This window comes from Copadichromis virginalis, linkage group LG12 (assembly GCF_057382275.1).
Source record: "Copadichromis virginalis isolate Kocher_CV1m ecotype Utaka linkage group LG12, C_Virginalis_male_GT1.1, whole genome shotgun sequence".
In the NCBI taxonomy this organism is placed as follows: domain Eukaryota; kingdom Metazoa; phylum Chordata; class Actinopteri; order Cichliformes; family Cichlidae; genus Copadichromis; species Copadichromis virginalis.
The window spans coordinates 14,966,140-14,988,878 of NC_140629.1; the positions used below are offsets into that span (position 1 = coordinate 14,966,140).

General features: G+C 42.0%; 2 protein-coding genes across 3 annotated transcripts; one reads left to right on the plus strand and one right to left on the minus strand.

The window, feature by feature from the left end:
• Positions 1–10,922, minus strand: syn1 (synapsin I). Of its 2 annotated transcripts, none has more exons than XM_085474870.1 (14): positions 10,660–10,922; positions 9,879–10,363; positions 9,155–9,212; positions 8,691–8,782; positions 8,369–8,525; positions 8,181–8,270; positions 7,576–7,638; positions 7,346–7,488; positions 7,182–7,256; positions 6,989–7,091; positions 6,765–6,908; positions 5,444–5,513; positions 4,871–5,360; positions 1–2,942 (listed from the first exon to the last, which is right to left on the minus strand). In XM_085474870.1, the coding sequence occupies exons 2-14, from the start codon at positions 10,223–10,225 to the stop codon at positions 2,807–2,809; spliced, it is 1,968 nt and encodes a 655-aa protein (XP_085330996.1). In that variant the 5' UTR covers positions 10,226–10,363; positions 10,660–10,922; the 3' UTR covers positions 1–2,806. The 2 variants fall into 2 exon arrangements, with proteins under 2 accessions (XP_085330996.1, XP_085330997.1); XM_085474871.1 differs by having other exon boundaries at positions 2,811–2,904.
• Positions 10,112–18,287, plus strand: vgll4l (vestigial like 4 like). Its single transcript, XM_085474872.1, has 6 exons — positions 10,112–10,173; positions 14,537–14,660; positions 16,244–16,367; positions 16,499–16,736; positions 17,274–17,346; positions 17,499–18,287. Exons 2-6 carry the CDS (start codon positions 14,594–14,596, stop codon positions 17,798–17,800), a joined length of 804 nt encoding a protein of 267 aa, XP_085330998.1. The 5' UTR covers positions 10,112–10,173; positions 14,537–14,593; the 3' UTR covers positions 17,801–18,287.
• Positions 18,288–22,739: the final 4,452 nt, after the last annotated feature.

Here is a 22,739-nt window from a genome sequence, read left to right on the forward strand (position 1 = left end):
TTTTATTGGACATGTGCATGTTGTAATAACATACTCATTTTCACATAATATAGCTACATTGCATATAACATCAATATCATTTTTATTACATTTATTTCAATAATCCACCATGATTTATATTATGCAGTATCTTATTTTTGATTAACAAAAAAACCCCTCAGCTTTTTGATTTTTGCACTTACATCTATGATGTACATTTTGAACTCTGGCAGGCATCAACTGACAATCAATTTCACTCAAACTTGTAAGGATTTTACCGTTTCACAATGATTATACGGTGGAATTAAAAAACAATAAAAGGAGCTCTAAGAAAGAAGACAATGTACATTCACAGTCAGATATATCAACCATAAATAATGTAAACCCTTAAAAATAAAATATAAAAAAAAATATATATCAAAATGACTTCTTTGCATTGCCGTCGCGGCTCATCCTGTCAGGCTCCAGAGGGCTCGTGGCAAATGGTGTTTCTCAGTTTGGCCAAGACACCTCTGAGTGAAAGGACGGCACGGTTTTTCAAAGATAACCATCAGTGCTAAATGTGATGGCTCATTTTCATAAATTACACACTCAGTGTGAAAATTACTCCTCTCTTACTTATTCTCGGCTGTGCCATTATGAATCTGACAGTTGCGTACTGACACTGAGTAACTGTAAAATGTAAAAATGAAGCCCTCCATTACTTATGCATAACATAACAAGCACCATATAGCAGTGCCATTCACAAGAAAATTGTGCATGTACAAAAGGAAAAAGTAAGTAAACTATTTTCCCAGATAAACTATAAAGTTTAGAGACACACAGAATATCAGCAAGCACAAATAGCAGCAGGGGAGGAAAGTGACAATCTGGATCACTCAGAGCTTTGCACAACATCTATTTGGTTTGACCAGGTTACAAAACAACATTCACACGTTTATGCACCATTGAACACAAGGGGTCACTGTGGCTACATAAACAGAAAAACACAGGCAACATGGAGAATCTGCAGGGGGACCAGGACTCACTTAGACTTTTCACTATTGGGTCTTCTCTAAAAGCGTGATATTGCCATACTATATCACCATATGAATCTATAGCACTCCTTCTGGAAGACATTTATAGTGCCTGGAGAAGATAAAACATTCTTCAGTGACAGCTTGGATTTTCAGAGACGTGATCAAAGAAAGTTTTGTCGGTGCAAAAGATGCGTGGCAGAATTGTGAAATCAACTGCAGAGAAGCATCGTGCAGTTGGCATTCCTAAAACTTGTCACCGTTTTACCTTTCTACGTGGTACAAATGAATTTCACAAACGTAACATTCCTTGGCTGTGTGTGCTTTGGAGTGCATCTTATGCTGACCTACTGCTAAGACCTCCTAAAACCTATTGTACATCCATTAAACTCAGTAGTTGGTTAGCAGTTTTTTTCTTGTCACATTGCTTTGAAAATTGAGGAAAATAAACTGTAAGTAACGATATTTTTCACTAACTGTACCTGAACAGTCGCCAACCCTGTCTACACTGGATCCCACTGTACCATGCCTGTTACAGACATGGCAGCACCCCAAAGCAGGAACCCTGCTTTGTCAAGTGGCAGATGAATAAACCTGAAAACCATTGTATTCAAGTATAATTTTGCAAGATATACTCTGTGTGCAAATGTGTTTGAAATAATAAAACATTCTAGCTCATTAAAATGCATGCTTTTCCTTCTTTTTTTTTGTAAACAACCACTATAAGACTGCAATGGAAGACCCTCACCCACACACAAGTGTCACAATCAACTGGACATCCCTGAGACAGCTCCATTTGATTTGACGCTCTTGTCTGTGTAAGGCATGCTTTCAAGTTAGAGAGCTGCTGGGCTTTTGTTCTTCTGCAACAAAAAAAAAAAAACGAAGAAAATCGGGAGCCACGACATACTCACGACACCAACTACTCTAATACTAGCTAATTTAACTACATGTGACAACACAGTTACAAGCGCCAAAGTCAGGGGTTGGGAAATGCAACCATTGCCTCCTGTTGACATGCAGCTAAGACATCACCATGAGCGATCTACAGCTTGAACAGATCTAGCATTTGCAAACACTGGACATCCTTTTTGTGCAGCTGTAGTCATTTGGGCGCCATACAAAAATAATTAGGGAATCAGGAAAGCAGGGAGGATGTTGTTGTTAATTTTGCAAGGAGTAGAAGTGTGAAATAGTGGTGTAGCTTTGTTTTTATTGGGGATACATGGAGATTGTTTAGTGGCTTTAAGTCAGTTTGACAGCTCTTTATTCAAAATTAGGGGTTAGCTACATTTTCACTGTTTTTACTATGACACAAATATACTATTTTTAGATAAGAAGAGATAATAAACTAGGTGCTGCTTTTTTATTTAAAATAAAATATTTGGCTATCTTCCCTTCCCCAATAACTTTAATACAGCGCCTCAAGTTACTTGAACATAACGGCCACGATGAATTTACAGCACAAACAAACAAGTGAGAGCAATATTGTTTTGTTTCGTATTCATGCATATACAGGCTTCAGTGTGGAGTACAAACAGTTTTGAGTATGATTACTTAGGCTCGAGGCAAGGCAGGGAATGTTTAAGACATCAGTGCCTAACTGTATTCTACTTTTTGTTCGTTTTAAAAGAGTTAAACCATGTAGGCAGTGGCTATCAAGTGTGTACATTTTCACATCAGGCTCAGTGTACATGAATTAAAGACGGCATCCGGTTGGTCCTTGTTCGGAGGGGGAAGAAGGGGTCTGTCCTTCAGTTTGCCTGTCTCTTTTTCTTTCAGGAGGAGAGGGAAGAGGGGCTTATGCTGTCTCAGTCTGAGAAGAGACTGGCAAAAGATTTGCGTAGATTGCGTATGGTTTCGGCCTTCACTTCGTCCTGGCTAAGGCTGGCTCGTGGCGCTGGGGTTTCTGGAATGTTGAAGGTATTGGTAAGAGACTGGGACTTGCTATAAAGAGAGGAAAATGGCAATAGAGGAGAGGAAGAGGCTATTAAAGTCATGCAGCAAACCCATGGAATGAAAAGACTGGCGCAAGGCAAGACAGAGAGAGGGAGAGAAATGAGAGAAAAGGCTCAGTAAACAATGATAAAGCGCATTCCTTTCCTCGGGTCATTCAGTATTACCTTATCATTTCAAGTTAGCTTTGAATATGATATGGATATTGAATGACTTTTCTGGAAAGCAAAGTGATGCATGTTTTTGTATGCGACTGACAATAAGAGGGTTTATGTCTCATTGTCAGGAGAGCATAAAGAAGCTCAAGTATTAAATCCAAAATCAGGATTATGTATTCCTAATTTTGTGAATTATTTAGGTTACATTCTGTTCACGCAGCAACGTCAACCCGATATAAGGTGTCCTGTGTGGCACCGATGGAACATTGCAGCTGGATAGGCGCAGCTGTCAGTACTGCTGTGGAGGCTCACTGTGCTTCTCATAAGAGGAAAGAGTGACACACTGCAGAGCGCACTTCCTACTTTCAGCAGAAGCAAGAAGTAAAGAAGCTAAAGCAGGCAGAGACTACCGAATCATGGCTAACCCAGTTAAATTAAGGCGTGAATGATTTTGCTTACTGTATAAATAAATAAATTGTCTGAACACCTGACGGCAAAACGGCAATATGTGATTACATGTGTCCAGTTTTTTTTTTTTTTAAATTAAGAAATGTAAAATTTCACCCCGAGGCCCTTACAGCATCTGCGGTGATTCAAACACTGCGCTCCACTGCGATGCTGTCAATTTACCAGTTGATCTATGCCCATTCGCTTACCCATCGTCACTAGTTTGGGGTAGTAATCAAAGAATGAGATGCTGATACAAGGGGCAAAATGAGCTTTTTCCAAAGGTAACTGGCCTCCCCCTTAGCAACAGAGTGAGGAGTTTAGCTATTCAGGAGCATCTCAGAGTGGAGCTGCAACTATTCCACACCGAAAGGAGCCAAGTGAGGTGGGTTGGGCATCTGACACTGATGCCTCCTGGGTGTCTCCTGGGTGACGAGTTCTGGGTATGCCCTACAGGGAGGAGGCCCCGGAGGCACACCTCAGTATTCTACAAGATAATCTGGAGAAGGTAGCTGGGAAGAAGGAAGGCTTCCCCCAAACCGCCCGGCGATAAGTGTAAGAAAATGGATAGATGGATACTCAAAAACTCCATGATACTAAGGCCTTGCAGTGGGATTAACTTAGACCTGATGGTCTTGTCTTGGAAACCCTAGAGGTTTTATTGCACTTGGAGGTACGTCATTAAGTCTAGTAATATTATCTCCACTTATCTCTCCTTTCCTCCACTCGGCATGTGTCTGCTCCACTCCATGTGTGTCTTACACGGAGTAAAGAAGGAGCAGAGGAGACTCGAACTCACGGTGAATCAGAAAGCAGAGGAGAGACGCTCAGCACCAGCAGGCTCTCACACTGACCTGAAATAGACAAGCTGTGCTTTGAACTAAGTATGCTATCACACAATGAGTTATGTTTAATAATGTTAAAATATCTGATGAACATGTGTAGCCTCACTGCCAGTCGATGGCATTAGTTTCATAAGTTTCACAACAATCTAGATATGTAAACAAGGTTCAAAAGTTTATTTACATTAAAGGGATCTTTAAATATCACAATATGTAGCTTCATTACGGCTTCCGCTTGTTGTTTTAACGTATCAGGCGCTCTGCACAGACTTTGAAATGTTATGTTACGTGAAAGTGCTGCTGAAGGGCTGAAAAGTGTAAAAATCAATAAACCATGCACATTCGGGTGGCTCATTTGTCATTAAATAGATTTCCCATGTGGCATGCATGTCACAGTGCAGGCAATAAGAAGGGATCTTCTGCTTGAAGGATGAGGTGAAACCGATCCCATTTATCATTCACAGCTACTTACTTTAGTTGTGGAGAGCCGCCCATAGCCGGGCTGTCCTGACTAGGCTTCTGTGGAGGCTGAGGCTTCTGTTGCAGAGGAGGTCGTCCTCCTGGGCCCCCCTGACCCTGAGCGGCAGGACGTGGCTGCTGGGTGGTGGGTGCTCCAGGGCGTCCTTGTTGGCCGGGAGCCCTCTGTTGCTGTGTCCCTCCCTGTGACTGCTGTCTAGGGGGCATGGCAGGCCTCTGCTGTGGTGGAGGTTTTTGGCCTGCAGATGGTTTCTGCTGCGATACAGACTGCTGCCTCTGAGCTTGAGGGGATCCTCCTTGGCTTCGCTGAGGAGAGCCCTGACCAGACGTAGGTCTCTGACCTTGAGTCGCAGGCCCTTGGCTTGCCTTAGTCTGGTTACTGGGGTCACCAGTGGCAGGGCTGGCAGCAGATTGTTGGGTCTGTACAGGAGGTTGGCCTTGAGGTTGTGGACGCTGCTGAGATGGAGGGCTTTGCTGAGGACCACCTATCGGAGATAAACAAAAGAAGGAGACGAATCACATTCAAATTCTGAAATATTTTTCAAGACCCTAAAAGTCCAGTTCTTACCCTGTGGTGAAGGACGCTGTTGAGACTGCGGGACTCTCGGTTGTGAGACTGGCTGAGGAGAAACTGCTTTCTACAAGTTAACAAGGGGAAAATATCAATACAAAGCAAAAATGACATTCATTAGATGGCTAAGCAGAGAAAATGATAATGTATAAATATTTTAAATGTCTCTTAATTTGTTCCGAAGATTTTTCTTCCACAGCATGATCTAGCAAATCTCTTAATCACAACATTCATAACATTTTAAGCCACATTTAGAATTCTGACGGAAATCTACGTTCTAACTTACCTCATAACCAGAAACTCCTCTTAACCCTACACTGAATCCTTCCACACCATTCAAGTCATTTCAGGCAAAGTAAATCACAGTGTGGTCTGTTTAAAGTTGTTATTTGATTGTCTCTCTGATGTGACCATCTCAGATTTAGAGTACCCCAGGGATCCATGCTTGGCCCACTACTTTTCTTAGAAACACAACATGTGTTTTTAAAAAGATTAAAGAAAATATAATGCAGATCCTGTTGACTTGAAGCTCACTGAGTCTTGTTTTAATTGTTTCTTTCATATTTTTATGCCCACTAATATACAGTTAGGTCCATATATATATTTGAACACTTTCACAGGTTATATTATAGTTATATAATGGACATAATGTGTAGACTCTCAGGTTTTATTTCAGGGTATTCACATTCAGATTGGATGAAGGGTTTAGAAGTTCATTTGAGGCGTGTCCCTTGCATTTGGAAGATTTTACTGCGAACACACAACATGCGGTCAAGGGGGCTTTTCATGCAGGTGAAACAAGCCATCCTTAGGCTGCGAAAAAGAGGGTTAGGGTTCTCTGCAAGATGCAAGACACTTATAAGCCTCAAGAACAGAAAGGCTAGGCTGGACTTTGCTAAAAAGACATCGAAAAAAGCCATCCAGTTTTCAGTTTTGTAAAAACAATCTTTGGACAAATGAAACCAAGATCAACCTCTACCTGAAGGATGACAAGGAAAAGTATGGCGAAGCCGTGGAGCAGCTCAAGATCTAAAGCACACCGCACCATCCGTAAAACACATCAGAGGCAGTTTGTTGCCTTGGGTGTGCAATTTTTTGAATGCAATCTTTTTGTTCAACCTGCCGAATTAAAGCTGAAAGACATCGAACTTAAAATTCATTTTGGTAGTCTACAGAACCAAAATGACAAGAAAAAGTGTCCCTGTCCTAATATTTATGGATCTAACTGTACTTACAGTGTGTTACTACTAAAAGTGTGGAAGATAAGGAAAAGTTAGGGTGTGCTGGAGCAAGGAAAGCATGTCTGTTGTTTGAGCACCTGTGCTGGCTGTCCTGTACGGACTGTGGAAGAGCTTGAAGTACGTGGAACAGTCTGGTTCATTTTAGAAACCACTAGTTCTGCAATATGAACGCGATCCTCGTCCTGCTGGTCCCCAATCAGTGGCATCGAACAGTCATCAACCTTAAAAGACCACAACTTGATATAATTAGTGGACTCCCCTTAAGATCATAGAAAACATTGATATCATTGTCACGTAGTACCTCTATGATGTAGTCCTTGCCATCTTTACCATGTAGAGCCTCCACAGCACAGATGTCCAACCCTCCAAAGATATCGGAACAAGAATCCACCCACATTCTGTACCTGCCGTGACACATTAATCAGACCTATTATAGTGCAGTGCGATACAATTTGATTTACAGTTTTATTTCATTTTCAACTCTGCGCTCTTACTTGTCTGACATGGCCACTTGCTCAAGCATAGATGAACCAGTATTGGTTTTCCAGTTGCCAGAAATTGATGTTCGCCTGTTAATTAAAATAAAGACTTAACTCTATTCTAACCATTTTCACTGTTTTTATTTTCATGCATGAACCTGAGAGGAAGTTTCACTCACATGTAAGCCTTGTAATTGTTGCCGATCTTCTGAATGCGCACATCATACTTTGCATCAATAAATGGCTCAGATGTGGCGTAGGTCTTGGTCAGTGCCACAACACTAGCAATATCTTGAAAATCATACTGATTGTCCACTTTCACCTAAAGCAGCAAGAGTGAAAATATTAATATAGTGACATCAGCGTGTTCACGTGGACCTGAGAAAATACTTAAGAACTCTAGATTTACCTTTCCCATCCCTGAGTGAGCATGGCCCATCTTTACCACTACAGGAAATTGAGGGGAGGTAATCTGCAAAAAGAACATTAAAACATGCTCAGATTTCTTATAAATGAACTTTCTCGTAGTGCCCCAGTGATTAAAACACCAATTATTATATCAGTTCTGATCGGGGCAGATATTACGATTGGTACTGATGGCCTGAAAGCCAGCCCAGTACTGTCAGGCTGTGACAGCAGGGAGGAATTAAACTGCTCTGCACCAACCCGTCTCAGTTTAACTGTAGCAACACTAACTTGGAACTCAAGAAATCAAACACTCACCATCTACCAATTACAAAAAAAAAAAGTCGATGCTTAGAAAATGTGAGTGCTCTCAGCTGCTACATAAGATTGAATATTGACATGGAGGTAAATTACACCCCTGACATGTGACCCATGCAGAGGTTGTGTGTGTGTGTGTGTGTGTGTGTGTGTGTGTGTGTGTGTGTGTGTGTGTGTGTGTGTGTGTGTGTGTGTGTGTGTGTGTATGGGTCTAGGTCCTTGTTATTTGAAGAGAGTAGCCATGAAAACAAATGAAAAGGAAGAGGAGAAGGACATAGGGCAAAAACTCACCATTTCCTTGTGGTTTGGATAGTAAACCTGCTCAATCAGTGGGAACTCCTCTGAGCCAAGCTGCTTGTGAAGCCTAGACATTTGAGCAAACTGAAACGTACAGAAAGATGCTGCTGCGTAGTATGTCTATGTCACTCAACTAAGTGTGTGCTGGCTTTAAATGAATGCCTTAATTAAATCCTACTCACCACCCACGGTTTGTCGCAGAAATTGTAGACCGAGTGCAAAGAGTTCACACTTGGCAGTCCAGCGTACTGCAATCCAATCACTATGTTACGATGGTCTCCATTCTTGTCCATGCTGAACGCATGCTGTCTGATCAGCACAAAGTCTGGCTTAAAGGATCTGGTTCAGGGGACATGAGCAAAATATTTAACAGCACTAAAAAAACAACAAATCAGTTTGATGATTCATTCCATTTGGGGCACAGTGAACGTTTCAGCAGAAACTCGTAGTTTTACCAGCGCTGCAATTTTTTTTCTAAAAAGAAAAATTTTGCAGAGAACTTACTTTGTAACTTTATGGCCACTCCTAATTGCATCAATGTTCACATTGTAGGTACCTGTGGCATTGGCCACCAGGTTGATCTCAGAGAACTCTGCCTGAAAGGACAGTATCAAGGTCAAACCCTAATAAACACTTCAGAAATCACAGCGGTGATGAGTGGAGCCAGCGGTCAAGCAGAACAAGACACAATTAAAGAATATCAGGCTCTGTGTGAAATTCATCCTTCCTGTTTTGAGGCCACATAAGAAAGAAATGTAGGAGAAGAAAATGCCTTAGGCAAAGAAGATTTTAAAATGTTTATGGGCTTCTCTTCTGTTAAAATGCTGCTTAGTGGATTACATCATGAAAGACCACTGAGTGAAACTGTAGTAATAAATATAAGGCTGCACATTTCTCCTCACAAATAGATTATTGGTCTGCTATTGGCCTAGACAATCTACAAGTCTGCATCACAAAGCAAAACTTACCTGTTCCACCTTGATGTCAAATTCCCCATGGACCTTTCTTCCTCTGAAGACCTTCACCCTGATTTTAAAGCAAGAAGTTAAATGATTACATCAAAAAGTTGATATATGGATGTGATTTTAAAATTTTGCCTTTCTATATTTAATATTTGCCATTATTTTGGCAAATTTTGAAATTTAGAGAATATATATATAAATATGGATGTATAAATAAAACTACTGGTGTTGCATCAGGACAGGTCAGCTTCCGTTTATTGTGAATATCAATCCTGTCTCGATAATAGCAAATTTCTTAGTTTGCTATCACTATTGCATAATGCGCGCGGAAAAGAAGCTCGACTGTCTGCTGAAATCGTTTTTCTTCTGCACTTACAGCCGCTTCATTTGACAAATAGGTAATCTCCATATTCATGGCGGCCATGAACGCATAGTGCACTTGCGTAATTTCAGATTATCAGCAGAATGCAACACGAATCGATCACAAGAAGAAAAAACAAGCTGATCGTCAAATGAAAATGGCTTCTCTGCCTTCGGTCTGTTGCGCCTTTGCCATGGCACAGTTTCGGCGCACAAAACCTCCCACCGGTTGTTTCACGTGATGGAAGGATACCTCTCAACACCGGATGAATCATATGACCTTCTAGGAGTTAGGCCACCGCAACCCACGGTCTGGCACACTTTTGCTGTCTAGACGAGGCAGCGCGCTGCCAATGCGCACTGCTCTTACCAGTCGGTCTGCTGGTCGTCGATGACCAGGAGGATCTTAGCGCTGCTGGAGACACCTGCTCGGTCCGCTGCCTCCGATAAGGTCGCAGCCGCAGCAGCTGTGGTCTGTTTGACGGCGTTGGAAATGGATGAGAAGAAGCCTCCACCTCCACCTCCACCTCCAGACTGCTGCTGTTGCTGCTGCTGCGGCTGCTGCTGCTGACTGGTGGACTGGCGCCTCTCTGCCGGCCCGGGCGACACTGCGGGGCTCTGCTGCGGCGCATCGGGGCGTTGGAGGTCGGTCATGTAGCCATTGGGTAGGTTGGACATGAAATTGCTGTCCGAGAGTCGTCGTCGCAGGTAGTTCATGGTGGATATTTGTTGAAATGACGAAGGAGGAGGATGTGGGGGTCCAAATACACTGAATGCGACTTACAACTCGGTGTTCAGTGGGGAAATGAATGACTAGGCTACTTTCCCATGTGCAGGAACAGGACCCGATGTTACCTACAGAGAAAACAGGTCCCGTGTTAATATAGAAGGAGAAGCTCGACTATCTGATCATAACAGTGGCGATGAGTCGTGACGGTGTAGCTTAAAGAATTTGCTAAGATGCAAGAAGAAATCAGCCCTACTTCACCTTAGCAAATTGTGCAAGCCAATTATCAGTCTCCGTGTAAAGACTGACGCAAATAAAAATATAAATTTATTGACATTTTTTAACATGTATCCTGTTTCCAGAAAGCCACCTAGCACTTCAGCAGCCTGTAGTAACAGCCACAACCGGGCATGATGAAGCCTACCTGGGAGTGTATCCAAACTGGTCTGCCCCAAGGATGACTTGATGATTCCTCGTTATTACCTCCTGTCTGTCACAGAAAAGCTCTCATATGGGTGACTCTCATATCCTCCGTGCAGGCAAGTCAGGCATCAGGCTGAAATAAATAAAGCTACAGCCCTTCCTGCATCACCGCCGTCCTTCTCATCAAGCCCCAGTTTTTTCCGTCTGCCCTGCGTCACTCCCAGTCATCCTGAGGGAGAGAGGAGCTGCGCGGTCGTCAAGTTGCAGCAGGGTGATATCCACACTTCCGGTGTCTCTTTGGGGGGAAAGAAAGAAAGAAAAGTCTATGCATATCTAGGGCTGATTTTTTATTGACGTCAGAGTTTGGACATAGTTAAACTAAAGAAGTAAAAATAGCAGCCACAGCTAAAACCGCATAAGTGGCGAGCTGTTGTTTTGTTGAGGCTTATTAGCGTTGTTGAACTTCCGGCATTGTTCTCGTCAGTATTCTTGTAACTTGACAAGCTCCATGATGGGGGTATCAGGGTGGTGCTGATGAGAGCGGAGAAGCAGGGGCGTCGCTCGCTGTTGGACATGATCCTGCTGTTGGCTGCAATACCTCTGGGTGTTGATTTCATTCGGGCATCCTGCTGGCTCCAATAAAGCAGCAGCGGCACACCAACTGCTGGGTTGTCAGGCCTGCTGAAACAGGGTGTTACTTTTGATTTTCAACTGAGTCAATACAGACAGTGAGGGATGCGCCGTCTGTTAGTGATACTCGGAGCCCACCCCCCTGGGAGCCATGGGTTGCTCTATGGAAACTGTACCATATGGCAGAAACTACAGAGACACGGATAGAGGCCTAGAGCCGGGTGCATTTCTTATCTAAATCATTAATGCATTTTAGAGATAATAAATAGCCTATTGCTTGCTAGTAAAAAATACCGCTATTTAGCTCCGATCTTAAGAGTTGGGAATAGTGAACTGCCTATTAATGTATCATTAGTTTACATTTATTTTTCAGTGGATGGATTTTAGTTTTATTACATTAGAATTTGTGTGATTTCATAGAAAGTGGCTCGATTACTTTAGTTCACAAACCAGAGAAGCAATCGCTCTCTAGCTTGCCTTTCTTTTTTCTGTGCCCCTTTTTTCTGTCATTATCCTGCCCACCATGAAGGCATGCCCAGGCAATGCATCTGTCAGGTAACCATCAGTACACACTTTCGATTATTCAGAAAGGGGAATGCTCTTTGTGCTCTGTGGTGTGTCGCACACAGCTGCTTTATCATGGATCATACAAGGAGGTTTATGATAGTTATTGACGGCGTCATTTATTTATTGGTGTTTTCCTCGGGTGTTTTCTTGCTTGCAGTCACCAGTGGAGTGGAGTCTCCTCACTAAATTAAAATATAGATTAGTGTTGCAAGTTTGGCTAGGCTAACAGAAAATAATTATTTCAACTTTTACCCAAAGTGATGAGGCTACTTTCTAACTTAATGAATGCCCTACCTTTATGTTTTTCTCTGTAAATGTGTTTATTCCAAAAGAGAGATCATGGTATGCTGTGTGTGCTTAAAAAAATCAGATGGAAACTGAACAAACAGGGGATAAAAAGAAGTCACAGGCCTAAACTACTATCTGCAGCAGATGGGCATTTAAAGGTCATGGCTTTAAGAAGTCTTCCTTTAAAATCCAGCAAAGAACTGGCGGAGGTCCTGAGGCATGCATCTGGAACTTCAGTGATCGTTCTGTTTGCTGAAGCCTCATCAGAAATGGCCTCTGCTTAAGGGTGGCTGTAAAGAAGCCGTTCTTAAGGAAGGGAAACAGGGGGGGAAGGCTGCGGTACACAAAACTACACTAGAACTGGACTGAAAATCAACAGGTCTTAATTAGAAAATTTAGGTTTTGGTTCAAATCATCATCAACATGTTCAGAGGAGGTCAGGAGAGAGGTAAAGCAAGTATCTACAGCCATTTGTAAAACACAGTGGAGGCTCTGTCGTGGTCTGAAGCTGCTGAAATGCAGAAGTGTTAAAGATCTTGTCAAAATTTAGGAAAATATGAACAAGAAGGAAAAGTGAGATCTGGATCCACCATCTGGAAATTATCTGATTGGCAGCAGCTTCATTTGTCAGCATGACACTGATCTCCAGCTCACTGCCAGTACAGTAAATTCATACCTGAGTAGAAAAACACATCAGTCATGAATTGGAATTCAACATTATTGAAGGAGTGTGAGATCATCTCTACAGAGATTAGAACAAGAGACAGAAACATCCAAAGAAGAGCTTTGAATATATTTCAGGAAGTCTGGAGAATTATTCCTGAAGACTTCTTAAAGAAATGATGAGAAAACGTACCTAAGTGAGTTCAGGCTGTGTTAAAGAATAAAAGTGGTCATAGCAAATATTGACTTTTAAGGTTATTAGAATTGTATAAACTATGTTTTTGTTCTTTATACTGTATGTTTCCATATAGCAATAAATCTTGTTTCCCTAGCAAAATATAAAGAACTGAGGGGTGAGTCAAGACTTCCTAGAACATCCTCTTGAGCAATTACCGTTTCTGATGTGTAAGCATTACATTACCCCAGTGACTATATGTTATCAGCTGATTAAGAGTGTGAAGCCCTTTATCATGTTTATAGAATCAAAACTAGTATCAGTATTTAATTTCTGTTTAGTATAAAACTAAACCCAGATTCTTTGTGGCTGTACTGAAATTGTAGAATAAGTTTTTGTTAGTACAGCAAGCCAAAATGCCTTGATTGCCGCTGGACAATCGTTGAAAAACTAGAACTTCTACAGCTTCCCTGGCCACTTGCAGATTTATAACCACATTCATTTCATTTTTAAAACGTTAAACTGCATTTTCCCCCCCACAAGTTATTTTCCTACCCCTGACCGTGCTATTGCTTTGTACGACATAAGGGGGCACTGTTGAGCTTAAATTAAACCTAATATTTTCCATGCACGTATGAACAGTGGGACTTCTAAAAGAGTAGCTTTTTATCACGTTAAACAAAATTCACCAACCTGTTAGGGTAAAACTCACAAGTAGAAATCTCCCACTTGTATATCAACAAAGTCCAGACAGCACAAAATGGTATTTCTCAATAAGTTTTACAGATACACCTTAAAACAATGACATTAATAATGATTTCCCCCCTTTTTCATTAGAACTGTCACGTATCTAAGTGAGCTGCCTCCGAGGCCTTCTACATGTCGTCAGACTCGCATTACACTCTCAGAAGATTTTTTTTTTTCATGGCAGCAGCAACATTTTCAGTACTTAGGGAGTCTTTGTCTGGCCATCAACAAAAGCCCTCGGATTACTGGTGAGGCAGGCTCAGAGTACAGCTGCATGCGTGTATGGGCAGGTCAGAAGAATGACTGGAGCTCCGGTGGGCTAAGCACTCGGAAAAATGCAGTTTGGTGAGATTGCAGATTAGGAGGGAGGTGGGAGGGGGACAGGTGTTGATTCCATGTATGGGGAAACCCGCAGGCACACTCTACAAGGAACTGAAAGAAAATAATTGATGACGGGGGGGGGGGTTTGTTTGTTTGTTTTTTCAGGATGGAACTTTTCGTATAAGAGAAAGTGCCGAATAAAGCAAACAGTTCTCTAATCAGAGTAAAGTCTGGTATACTGTGACATTTAGCGCCTTTTTTCTACTTTAGCGATGGGCCTAACTGCAGGCACATTCCCAACTGTACAGGAATAATAATGAGTGAACCGGGGCTTCTCATTGGCCCGGGCAGCAGCCAATGGAAAGGCAGGAAATGAGTCACAGGTCTGTCCGCACTCACCTGATACTTTACCTGACGGCGCTCAGAACCAGCGTCTCATTACCTTTCCAATACAGTCTATAACTGAGGCTCTTTGTGTCCTGTAAAGTCCAGCAGTCAAGGTGTTCCTCTGTATTTGGGCGCAGCAACACAAAGATAAGGAGCAATGGCTGTGGCTAACTTCCAATACATAACTCGGATGAGCAGTGGCTTCAAGGTCTACATTTTAGAAGGTAAGCTCGATTTACGCTTTTTTAAAAATGTCCTCATGTTTCTTGATGACAGTGGATACTTGGATCTGTGGAAATAAATCTCTGCTGTGGTTGTGCCATATCATTTACTTATTAGTATGTGTATTTAATATGTATTTCTCAATATGATATGAACTATATACAACATCTGTGTTAATTAAGTGGCATTTAGTCTGTCTGTGATATTTAGGTGAAGTCAGGCAGAAAGAATCAGATACGGTGACAATCAAATGACAGCGATAAGTAAACAATCAAGTATGTGTACTGCTAGAACCACGTTTGGCTTTTTCGGTTAATATATTTAATACACTGAATCTTACATACAGACTCTGTAAATACTCACCTGAGGCTTTAACTGAGCTTTTCTAAACCATGCGTTTCTGTTGGGTAACAATAAAATCAGATTTAAATGCAGTGAACCAAAAGGTCAGGAAGCATTTTCCCTCTGCTAATAAGGAAGAAATAACCATGCCCGAGGCATTAGAAAATCAGCATAGGTGTGGTTATACCTACCCCCCTCCACAAAGCTCACATGTGCTATTGGAGAGTTTAGATGTTAGGAAATGTGAACTGGAGTGAGCAGTGTGGGCGTGAAGGCTGTTTTGTTTTTCTCTAGGAATGCAAAACCAATTTAAACAGACTGTCTCAATTCAGTGTGGCACCACAGACTATTGTTTCTTTAAATACATCCATTGGCTGATTTGAATACAGTTTAGCACTGCTGCCCGTCAGTGTGGATTTCCAAGTGTTAACGGAACACACAGTGCAATTGTGCTGCCATTACATTTTCAAACAGTGCTTGTGTTTTGGCTGCATGCATTACACATCAGCCTGGGGATGTGACTGCAGGCTGATTTGCCCAAACGCCCCCCTGTGTGGCTTTGGTTGACATTTGATGGGTGATAAACCTGCAAAAGACTGAGACATCCAGCCCATTTAGTGTGTCTGTCCTGCACTGTAGACATGCTTTAAACTCCTCTGATTGAACAAGCCACTGACATCAGCAGCTGCCTGTCGATGTGTTTCGACTTGTGTAATTGCAAAGATCCAGGATGTGTACGTGTTTCGCCTTGATGGCCTTTTCACAAATGGTTGACGCCCAAATCGGGGTCTTCAGACACGGAGAGCAGTTTGATGTTTTTGCACTCCATCCAAACAGGGGGAAAAAAACTTGTTTGCGTGTGACTGGGCTGAATGCCAATATGTAGAAAAACAACATTTACCGTTAGCATTGAATCAGCTGTGAAGTGTTGTAACCCTCACTGATCAGGTAAATCGAGTTCTACAGCTTAACGGAGTTTACGATTAACGGTGACAACAAAAAAAAAACGCTTTCCCACGAAAAGCAGTCGTGCAAGTTGATGTCATGGATCAAAACAAGCAGTTAGTCATTACTGCTTCACATCATTGCCAGTTAGATACAATCACAAACGTCACAATATACCGTCAGTGATCTGACGTAGGATCGGCGTTGGCAAAGGGACCGCGGGCACCCCTGATGGGGTCGTGTTTCTTTGAAAGTCTGCATGCTTCTTCTAATCCCGCATTTTAATTTTGCTCTGCAGGTCAGCCTCATCTCAGAAGCGAAGACAGATACAGACATATGACACACGACCGGGCTCGAACCCAAACGGTGTATCCAATCAAACGCAAGCGCAGCCACGAGAGAGGTCTGACTTTGGAGGAAAGGTTGGTTGAGCTGTTTAACTTTCCTAAGAACATTTTCTTTTGATAGATTCAACTTATTAAATGCAAATTCTGTCAAAAAAAAAAAAAAGACAGCAACGAGGGTCTGAAACTCTTTCAAATAATTGTTTCAGACGAGAGCGAGCGATGAGCCGAAGCAGGCTGGCCCAGAGAGCAGCCCCAGCAGTGTTCAGCAGCCAGCAGAGTCCAACACAAACCCTGAGTCCAACACCCAGCCCCACCAGCCCTCTGCCCACCCATGTGTACTACACACCAGTCATGGATGAACCCCTTGCCCTCATCAAGAAACCCAGAAAAGAAACTGAAAGCGCAGAGGAAAAGAATAAAGGCACCTCTTCCAGTCAAATCCAGGTAATTCAGCAAAGCCTGTCTAGAACACAGGGTATTTAGGAGGTCATACTGTTTACCCTACTGTATAACCTCAGCATAGCTTCAGGCCACCAACCACAGGGGTCCATTATCTGTAGTCAGTGAATCCAGCTGCACAAGCATTCTGCGTCTAAGTGTGTCTGCAAGCCTAAGCTTGCCTGAGCTATGCAATCCAGCCGGATTCGGGAAGAAAATGTGAGTAATGGAGGGAGGAATGCCATCAACAAGACCAAACAGACCGCTTTCTTTCTGACCTGTTTATGCCACCACACTGGGAGGGAGCTGACTTTCACGCGCAAACCCAACCAGTTTAATCGGTTTTCAGATCGTGTTGTTTTTAATTTAAACTGTTGCAGTTGAAGAGCGAGTACACAGTCAGGTTTAGCCAAAGTCAGAACAAAAACACAAAGTTTGTGGAATGAAACGAAAGCTTAAAACCAGGGTTACAACCTGTGCTTCAAGTCTAATTACTTTGAGTCTAATTACTGACCCATTTCTTTTTCTTTTTCTTTTTTCCAGATACGTCCCTCTGTGATCACTTGCGCCTCCTCGTTACGAAACCCCTCTTCAAGATCCGTGGGCCACTCATCAGGTCAGTCTCACACTCACTTGGAATGAGCTCATTTACCCAGAAGGTCACTCCCTAGTCATCACACGTGCCTCATAGCACAGCCATACCACGCACTTTTACTGACTCACTTAGGTGTGTATGTAAAGGTTTGCCATTCGTCTTCTATATTGCAGTGGTTCCCAAAGACAACTATGATAACGTCCTCGAGGAGCATTTCCAGAGGAGCTTGGGTGTTCACTACCAGAAAGCTCAGTCCCAGCAGCTCTCCATCAGCGTGTCCGTCGACGACCACTTTGCCAAGGCTTTGGGAGACAAGTGGCTACAGATTAAATCCAAGTCTTCCTCCTGTTCTTCCACACCGCCCAGCAGTCCAAGTGTCACTCACTCCCCCACCTACAGCCACAGCCCAAATCTGTGCCGCAAAGAGTCCACAAGCAGCTCAGTGCTAACGCCCAGCCACTGGTCTGTCAATTAAAGTAGAAATGGCATCTGATCCTGGTGGAAACTGGACTCTTTGAGACTTTTAACATTTCACTGCCACTCTGCAGACGGCTCTGCTGTCTGTCTGGCTGCAAATGCCAGTGCAGGAGTTGACAGAGCGAGCTTACAGATGCAGGAGTGCTGTCAATTTGGATCTCCGCGTCTACAAGCTTAATACAGCAACACAAACAAATGTAGCATTATTTGGGACATCGACATATTTTGTTACATTTCTATCCTCCGCTTGCTTGATAGCATTTGAAAAGCTGAGATAATGTAGATGGTGATGTGGGATGATTGGGGAAAAAATCCTTTACATTTCTTTTTGTAAATGTGTCATTTCTCTGAATGCCAGTTACACTGTATTATATTTATAATCTGATACCCCTGGGTGCTTTACAGTCTAAGTGACTAGCCTATCTGCTGTAAAATGTGCTTTTAAACTGTACACAAACCAGACAATTAAAAAGACCTAAAATTCATATCTCGTAAACCATGTTTTTGTTCCCTGAGTGTGAATGGTCTGGACAACAAATGTCTCCAGAAAATGGGACGTTGAAATAAAAATGAGTAAAATGAAACGAATCGCCTTTCAAACTAAAGGGACGTGAATCCAAGGACACCTTGTTAAGATAGGGCAGGGTGGCATACCAGACAACCTAATTTCAGTAGTGAGTCAACGTGTGTCTAGAACACATCCGGCACTGCGTTTTAACTAGCGGTTGATGATACACACAGGAGTGGAAATTAAATGGATGTACGGGTAACTCATTCTGTACTTTTTCCTGGAGGTTCTACAGAATGTAGGGAGCAAGTTCCAGCAGGCACAAAGCTTGTGCTTTGACATTCCTGTCTCCTGAGAAAATGACTGTGTAAGATCCTACAGATCCTGTTTGGCAAGGGATAGGAGGGAGGGAAGAGTGGAAGAAAGGGTTGGGCTAACATAGGCCTGAGCATGAGAACCAGCCACACTCTTCAGTTACTGATTTGCATGTCCTATCTTGCCTAATTTTAAATGTAAAAGGAAACATAACAACAACAAAAAATTACAGTGTTGGGCTAGCTGAAAAGAAGTGGGGATTAACCCAACTGTCATGAAAAGCTGAGCATATAGGGGAGAAAGCTTTAAATGAGGGGTAAGTTGAAAGAGCAAAGTGAAAATCCTCCTACTTTAAAACAACTAAAGCTAAGTATTAAACGTTGGCTTTACTCGCTTATGTGGCTTTAGTTTAAAGATCTGCGCAAAAATCTGAAATCCACCAAACGATGATGTGAAGTTTGCACCTAACAGACTGTGGAGGGGGTGCATGCATACAGCAGCAAACAGTGACCAAACTGCTGATTATTCATTTTTCTCCTTAAGACACAAACTGGTATTTCCACTCATCAGCCCGCGTAACCTGAACACGGACAGGAATGCCACCTAGAGGCCCTCGGGTTACCCATATACGGCCGACTTTGTCAATGACAAATGGTCTCTTGTTGCATTATGGACGAGTCAAATAAGCAAAAGCAGAGCTCTGTGGGTAAACCTTTTGATGGGGGGACCTTAAGAAACTTAAGGAAGAGGATAATGCTTTTCCCAGTTTACCGCTAGGAGGCGACTGAACATCCCTCTTGATTAATAATCCATTTCACATGTGCTTTCATATGCGCTGACAATGCAGCGTGAGTGAGTGTGTGTGTTTACTTTTCATTGAATGTTTTACACGGTAGGAGGAAGTAATCTATCTAAAAGGAAAAATGGGTGTGATATTCAGTGCTAAATGAATCTGTGAGTCGACCACATTAGCTAATATTTTTGCACCAGATAAAGTCATACACTGGATTACACATACACTCTGTTTAACCAGGGTAAAATATTAACATGTCTCATATATCAACCACCGCAGTTCAGCACAGCTAAGCTGAAAGTGGCTCACAGATATAAATTATATAGATCAACCTGCCATGAGAATGTCAAGAGAAGGGCTTCTCATGCTGCTGCAAAACAAAATGCACATTGTTGTGTGAGGCAACAGGGGCTGGTAATTACAATCCTAAATACCTCAAACATGACAGAAAACACCATTTAACTCGTAGCAATAGTAATTAAGTATGCCTCACTATACAGGAGATTGACTAACCTTTCTGGGAAAGTTCCTTAATTTCTCTGGTTTGTCAAAAGTTAGGTCTCTGTAAACAAATTGAGAGACTTTTTCTAAACAGTTTCAATTCTAAGTACTAATCTCCTGAGAAGATGATTGCCTGGAAAGATTACGTTTCTGCGCTGTGGCTTTGTGCTCGGTTCATTTTTCAGAGTTCGTCTTCGAGCTATGTACTTAAATGACAAAAAAGATAGTTATCTCGGATAATTGTTTAAATACAGATCATTTGGATTTACGCTCACAATCCCTGACTAGCAGCATCGTTCGTGGCTGCAAGTGAATATGATAAGAAAGAAGCCCTTTAACGCAGCTCTGTGCTCATCCCCAGTTTCTGGAATTGCTGTTTATACGGAGCATTATGTGCGATCTAATCTTTAATATTTTCTTAGACAATAAACCTCTGTGAACATCGAAATGTAATGAATAAAAGAAATAAATAAACATTAAACAAATTATAAATATAATACATAAAAGGCACAATCAGTGGTGTGTTAGTGAAGGGCTATAACAAGTAAATATGACTGGAAAACCTTGCAAATGCTCTTGTTATGTAGAGCGTCTGATATTAAAGGAATAATGTGGATGAACACCACATGGGCATCATTTACATGTAAAGTAGCCACAGAAACAGTCACAAAAAAATGAATCATCTATGTTGTGGGTGGACAACAGATATTCATCTGTGACTGTAGCTGATTAAAGCTGCTGTGTTTCTCAATCTGATTTTTTTTTTTGCTTTTGGTAATGTGTGATGACTGTAGGGGTGTGTATGTGTTTAGGCTAGTGTGGGAAAAATATAATAGTGTAAAATACTAGAAACACACATATATACAGCTGTGTTCAGTTTACAAATGCCCAAATGGATACAGGCTCGAATATATACGCACACGGTATATACACACATGCACCTCAAGCAGATGCTTGTGGTAGCCATCAACAATCTTCTGGCATGATTCTAGCTGGATATTTCACAACCCTTCTCGGCAGAACTGGTAGAGTTCATTTAAACCTGCTGGTTTCCTGGCACGGACCCAGCCTTTAAGCACAGTCTTCAGGTCGGGGCTTGGGAAGGCCATTTCAGAAGCTTAAACTTAGCCTGTTTTATCCAGCCGAAAACCAGTTTTGATGTGTGTTTGGGATCATTGTCCTGTTGATCTGTGTCCAACCATCTAGCATGTGTGCAAAGAAGTAGAGCAATTGGGAGGTAGTCCTTCTTCATCATCATCATCCCACCCACTTTGTGCAATGTACCAGTACCAGTGGCAGCAAAACAGCCCCAGAGAATGATGCCACGACCACTATATAGTTGGTACAGTTTTCTTACGTTTGAAGGCCTCACCTTTACACCTCCAAACATGCCTTTCGTCACGGTGGACGGATAGCTCAATCGTTGTCTCATCTGACCATAAAACTTTTTACCTGAGGACATTTGGCTTGTCCATGTGGACAGCTGCAGATTTTAGTCAAGCTTAAAAATGCCAGTTTTGGAGCAGTGGCTTCTTTCTTGGTATTTGTTGGTCTGTGTAAAACCAATTCATGGTGGGCTTGAGCCTTGGTGCTTCCTGAACATTCTAACCAATTTCCTCTCACCTGAGGGTGACAGTTTGGGGCTTTTTCCTGACCTTGGCAAAGTGGTGACACACCCGAATAACTTGTTCTCCCGTTCAGTTGTTTGAACCGATGATCTGTGAATCAGCAGTTGTTTAGAAATAACTCCCAGAGAGCCTCCCAACTTGTGTAAATCTGCAGTTCTCCTCAGAGCTTTACTGAGCTCCTTGGACTATACCATTGTTCTGAGGATTGGTCAATCCAATGAGTGCTGTCAATCAATCTAATATCTTCAGCACCACTTATTAAAAGAGTTAAGTGAGTGTATGTATATATTTGTACAAAATAAAATAAATTTTTTGTTTTTTAAAGTCATTAAAGATGTATGCTGTACAATCATTCCATGCTGGAAAAAGAAAAGTTCAAAGAAATTATTAAGACCAAAAATGTCCATGAAATTCATGCCCATTGTGAGTGGATGTAAACTTCTGACCATAACTGTATATAATTATTATTAGGAATGTCTTTCCTTGCGCATATATATGCTTAGTTTTCCACCATCCTTCCATTTCCGGACAATCCTTTTTAGGTCATTTGAACTTCCTGCATTCGTTGGGAAGGTCAAAATATTCCACAAAGCCGGGCACTTGTGTGAACATGTCACAAATTAAATCCCACCAGCACTGAATAAATAGGTGATGAAGAGGAACTGATCAGCAGATTTGGAGGTACTGTACCATTTCGGAAAAAGACTGTGTTCTGCTGACAGCCTGACACTCTCCTGGAGTTTCTCAGTAAATGAACTCTTCATGGATGAGTAACCGATTGATGATCAGCACTGTTCGTGGCTCCTGATTCACATTAGTTACACTATGGCTTAGTGAGCTATAGAGTCTACACTTTCCTACAGCGAGTTTACTACTTTTTTGTTTCTATTTTTTTTTTTTTTTTTAAGAGAGACGTTACCAGAGATTTGGAAGTAAACTACACACTTCAGCACAAAGTTTCCAGAGGCCTCTTTAACCTTGGTGGGTGAAACTTGCTAAATTCGACCAGCAGGTGGCACCAAAGCCCCGTTTGTAATATCTTACTCAGTCATTTTAAAGTTTTAATGTCCCCGTTCTTAGAAAATTGGTAATATTCGGGGAACACCGCACTGTTTATATCCAAACAGCAGAAGCTTAACCACCATAAACAAACTGTCACCAGAAATATTTCACTTACTTTTCTTTTTGAATT

Bases quoted from the DNA above. Each gene is read 5' to 3' on its own strand.
- vgll4l (XM_085474872.1), top strand. From the start codon at position 14,594: ATGGCTGTGGCTAACTTCCAATACATAACTCGGATGAGCAGTGGCTTC. The intron at 16,368-16,498 runs GTTGGTTGAGCT...TAATTGTTTCAG, and splicing joins GGTCTGACTTTGGAGGAAAG to ACGAGAGCGAGCGATGAGCC. The intron at 17,347-17,498 runs GTCAGTCTCACA...TCTATATTGCAG, and splicing joins ATCCGTGGGCCACTCATCAG to TGGTTCCCAAAGACAACTAT.
- syn1 (XM_085474870.1), bottom strand. From the start codon at position 10,225: ATGAACTACCTGCGACGACGACTCTCGGACAGCAATTTCATGTCCAAC. The intron at 8,526-8,690 runs GTAAGTTCTCTG...CCCCTGAACCAG, and splicing joins AGTGGCCATAAAGTTACAAA to ATCCTTTAAGCCAGACTTTG. The intron at 5,361-5,443 runs GTAAGAACTGGA...TATCTCCGATAG, and splicing joins ACAGCGTCCTTCACCACAGG to GTGGTCCTCAGCAAAGCCCT.